This window comes from Zea mays, chromosome 2 (assembly GCF_902167145.1).
Source record: "Zea mays cultivar B73 chromosome 2, Zm-B73-REFERENCE-NAM-5.0, whole genome shotgun sequence".
Taxonomy (NCBI): domain Eukaryota; kingdom Viridiplantae; phylum Streptophyta; class Magnoliopsida; order Poales; family Poaceae; genus Zea; species Zea mays.
Window position 1 is genome coordinate 50,958,637 of NC_050097.1, and position 4,812 is coordinate 50,963,448.

At 40.5% G+C, this 4,812-nt stretch overlaps 1 protein-coding gene across 1 annotated transcript; it reads left to right on the plus strand.

Moving 5' to 3' along the window:
• Positions 1 to 919: 919 nt before the first annotated feature.
• LOC100278796 (acyl-coenzyme A thioesterase 13) lies at positions 920 to 4,000 on the plus strand. The gene is made up of 3 exons (XM_008671169.3): positions 920 to 1,382; positions 1,495 to 1,638; positions 3,500 to 4,000. Exons 1-3 carry the CDS (start codon positions 1,206 to 1,208, stop codon positions 3,641 to 3,643), a joined length of 465 nt encoding a protein of 154 aa, XP_008669391.1. The 5' UTR covers positions 920 to 1,205; the 3' UTR covers positions 3,644 to 4,000.
• The last annotated feature ends 812 nt before the right edge of the window (positions 4,001 to 4,812 follow it).

Genomic DNA, 4,812 nt, shown 5'->3' on the forward strand with positions numbered 1-4,812 from the left:
ACGAAAACGATGAATTATTGTCCAGTGGTGCCCCCTCGCGAGAGGGAGAGCCTCTGCTCATGCCATGAAAGGGAAGTTCTAGGGGGCGTTTGGTTTAAGAAATCATTCCATCCAAAATGAGATGGTGCATCATGGATCTATTTCTCAAATTTGGTGGAATGATCTCAATCCTCATATTAGTACTAACTAATTAACTATGAAGAATGAGCTGGTGATGGATCAACTCATTCCAATCCACAAACCAAACAAAAAAGTAAGGAGTGATAAGATGATGGACTAGCTCATCACTCAAACCAAACACACTACTAGTCTCCCCTTTCATTAACCAGCGCATTTAATTATTAAATTAACTTTTTTCAAGTTTAATTACCCGATAATAATATGTATTATAATACTACAAATATGGTAGTATTTTTTTCAAAACTCTAAAAACTGATGTAAATATGTTAAGGTCGTCTCCAGCGGCTCCTATATCACATCCCCTATTGCATCCATGTTTCAAATTTTATTCTACAAATAGTATAATCTATAGTTTTAGATTTCACATTTTACATGATCCACCGAACGTAGCCTAAATAGATCAATTAAGGAGTAAGGTGAGCTGAATAGAGAGAATGGTTGGAGAGGATATGCAATATGGAAAATAGTTAAGGAGTATTTAAATATGAATAGAAAGTACGAACGTGAGGATTCGAGAGGAGGAATGGTTGGAGTTAGGCTTAGAAACTTGTAAGACTAATGCCTATGCTCAGTCAAAATAGCATTAAGTTCAGGTTCGATATCAATACAATTCATGGACAGTTTACATCTCATTAACTATGCAGATCGAGTTATTAGGTCCAAGAAAAATAGGTTAATAGCTACACTAAGGGCTAGTTTGGTAGTCTCAAGACCGGAGGACCGGAGGAGATTGAAGAGGCTAAAATCCATCTCTTATTCAAGATTGAATAAGGAGAGAATTTTAGCCTCTCTAATTCTCTCCGGGTTTTAGACTTCCAAACTAGCTCTAAGGTATTTCATTTATTATGCGCTGTTTAAATAGGATAATTAAGCGAGTGCTATGAGAATTGAGATGTTGTTTTGGCGGCGACGACAAAGGGCTAAAAAACAATCTTGCCGCTCCAACCAATTCGTCTTGGTTGCCGACACGGCACCTCGTCGGAATCAGGTGGCGCGACCTCCTCGCCGGCCGGCGCGACACCACCATGGGCCCGGAAGCAGTGCGGAAAAGCCTGGAGCCCACCGCAACCGCCGAGGAAATCACTGGCTCCACCCCTGCGCGGCTCCACTTCTACGACCCCTTCGTCCTCAGCGGCGTCCGTATCGAAGCCGCCGAGCACGGCCGCCTCCTCTGCTCTTTCGTCGTCACCCCTCGCCTCGCGGTAAGCCTCGCACTCCCCTCCCTTTGCGACCTCGGTTTGAGATGGTGGCGACTGAGTGACTGACGAAACATATGAGCTTGCCTACTTGGTTCGATCTGTGGTGCCCTTGCAGAGTCCCGTGGGATACCTCCGCAGCGGTGTCACAGCGACGCTCGCCGACCAGCTGGGATCGGCTGTGTTCTTCTGCAGTGGGATCCCCAGCAGCGGGGTCTCCATCGAGATCAGCGTCTCCTTTGTCGACTCGGCTGCCGTCGGGGTAAGACCCTCTCTCTTGGATCACATTTCATGTTGTCTTCGATTATGGTATAAAAAAAAGTAGCTCGTGTGGAGATCGGAATCTATGATTGAACTGGATCGATTTTGCACTTGCTAGCGCTAGAGCTAGGCAATTGGGGAAAATCCCTTTTTTTGCTGAAGAAAATGGCATTCACTGCAAGTAATTGCTAAGGTGTGTAGTTTGTATTAAAATGAGGCTGCGTCGAGGTTTTAGCATGTTTTAGGCGAATGCCAGATTGATATGCTGTGGTTTGTCTCCTAAATTGCATCTGTCCATGATTGGTACAATTCGACTGTTTGCTTTCGTGCATGGATTTCTGGCTGTCAGAAACTGTGTCCAAGTTGTTATAGGACTGCACCTCAGGGATCTTCTCTATACTGGATACTAGTCAGTATTGTGAAGTTGGCGGATGAGTAGGACTGTAGGAGTGAGTTGGGGACGCTGAAATTTGCTTCCAGTTTGATGGAAGTTGTTAGATTTCTGCTTTTATTGTTTTCTGGCATTCTGAAATAAGTTATTAGCTTACCTGTCTAGTAGAGGCCAGAGCCCATAGCCCAGACTGTACATTTTGTGGTAATTAATGATGGTACAGCTTCAATAGTGACCTTGCTTCCTCCACCAACATTATGGAGTGGTGGTAAGCCGCGACTTCCCCACTACCAAAAAATCAGAAGCGCACATTCAACGGCATCGTGATTTACACAATGTGGAACCTCTCGAAGGAGAGAAATTGTAGGATTTTCGAAAGCGTCGCCCTTCCCCGGTCCAATTCGCCTTAAGAATTAAAGAAGATGTTTCACAATTTAGATGGGCTTTACTTTTCATGTAATTTTCATACAGCTGCTTCCTGCTAGCCTGGAGCTATTAGTGTGTGGGGCTTAGCCTCCCGTTGAGTGTGCTCGAGTGTGGCTTGTCCGGTCTCAGACTGTTGTTTGTTCCCTTTAAACTCTTTCCCCTTAATTGATGGGCAGAGCTCCTACCGTTTTCGTTCAAAAAAAAACTTCAATAGTGAATGTTCTTTGGTTTTACTAGGATGTGGCAAAGATTTCATCATATAATCTTCTCTGCCTGTTCTAGACAACTTGATGTATCCATGATAACAAAATTCCAGGACCTATGAACCTATCTTTAGTTTAATTTTGGAATAGACTTTTTAAATCCTAATTCATTTATCCATCTTTCTTATACTAGAAAATCATCTTCAGAGTGATTAAGATATATTCCTAATCGCTGCCAAATAAATGACTCAATGCTGATAGTTTCATACTTTTTATTGTTTTCTGCGCTCATGATTGACAGATATGCCTGTTGCCATGCCAGTATCGTTAGGTCTAACATTGTTTATTTAGGATAGATAAATATCAACTATTTTCAGATTCTTCTAGAAGTTTAGTGCTGCTTCATGGTCGTCTATAAAGGTAGAATGCTTACATTTTTTATGACTTAACATCATTAAAAATTGCATGACAACAGCTTCACTGGCAAGATGTAATGGTTATTACTTCTTTGCTTTTTACCTTTTGGAAACTTGCATAATGGTTATAGTCTTACCTAAAGTATGGATGTGTTGCGTGTATAAGCAGAAAAGATGGTGAAATAAATGACTCGTGTTTGTTCTTTATTCGTTTTGTGTTGTTATCGGTTACAGTTGGAGCCTATTGGATAACATTATTGAACAGTGTAGGATTGTGTCACTTTATATCTGGAATTTTTTTTTCTGGTAGTTATAAAAAGTAACCATCTTGGTAGTTGATACAACCAGATGCCGCGTTGTATACGGGCTGATGGTCCTTTGGTTAACTTTCGGCATTACATTTAACTTTCGGGGTTAATTGTCCAGGAGGAAATAGAGGTTGAGGGAAAGTTATTACGTGCTGGAAAATCAGTCGGTGTCGTCTCCGTAGATTTCAGGAAGAAAAAGACAGGGAAATTGATGGCACAGGCCCGTCACACCAAGTATCTTGTGGCATCAAGCAAACTGTGAGGCGCTCCCCTTTTGTTAACAAGATATCAACATCAATTGCGCCCAGACTCTCCATACTGGTGCCATTATTAGTAGTCAGCAATCATGAAATGTTTGTGGCATATCTTTTTTTTTCAAAAAAATTCCTGTATATATTATATATATGAAATTCAAGTAAGTATCATTGGTGCCTCTGATGCATATCGGTCTAGTCATGTTACTTTCACTTGACAGCCATGATCAGATTATATATGTTTTCAAAGAAGGCACCGGGTTGTAAGTAACTTCGCAGGAAACTTTCAGTTATTGTTGGCTCAGTCTGCCACCATCTTGGGAGATTCTCTCCGTTAACAAAAGGAATTGATCGTTGCTGCATCACTCTATTATTGCCCTAGAAGATGCATGGTATTTAATCTGGGTCCACACATCGGCCTGAGATAGTTGGTGAAAGTAGGCCCGACTGCCACCATGCTGTGTTTTTGTGTGTACGAGTTCTAGGTCCTTGTGGGCTATCTCCTGTCTGTTCTGCTGTTGGTTGACCCCAAATTGTTATCGACTTATGATGATAGGATCCCAACAATGATTTGCAAGAATTGTCCCTTTCCGACCTACGCCCAGCAGTTTTTAAATCTGTGATGCAAGTAAATGGTACAGTCAATGTAATACTCAAAATTCTAAATAAAGAATATAGAGAGATCTTCTCATTTTATGTGCCTTATTTGCATCATAAAAAGAACATACATATAATTAAGAGTGATTAATCAGAACAAATGATACTAAATAAAACATAGTGCATCTCGTTGGAGTTTTATATGTTTGTGCATTAAATAAAATAACAAGGATAATAATAATAAGATAATAATTACTAGAAAATTTGAATCCTAGATTGAGAATTAGGGTTTGAATTAAGAGAAGGGAAGAACTGAGAAAAATACTACATAAAATAAAATAAAAATCAAAATAAATACCTTTCACACTTATATTATTAAACTATACATTTCAAATTGAGGAGAAGTTATTCACAAAGTTTGAATTTAAACTTGAATTCAAATTGAATTTAAAAATGGAGAAAAAGAGATAGAAAAGAAAAGAATAAAACAGAACTACCCTAACTGGGCCCCAACTTCGCTTTCAGCCCACTAGGGGAAAACCCTCTGCGCGGCCCACTTTCGTCACGCGCGCGCCGACAC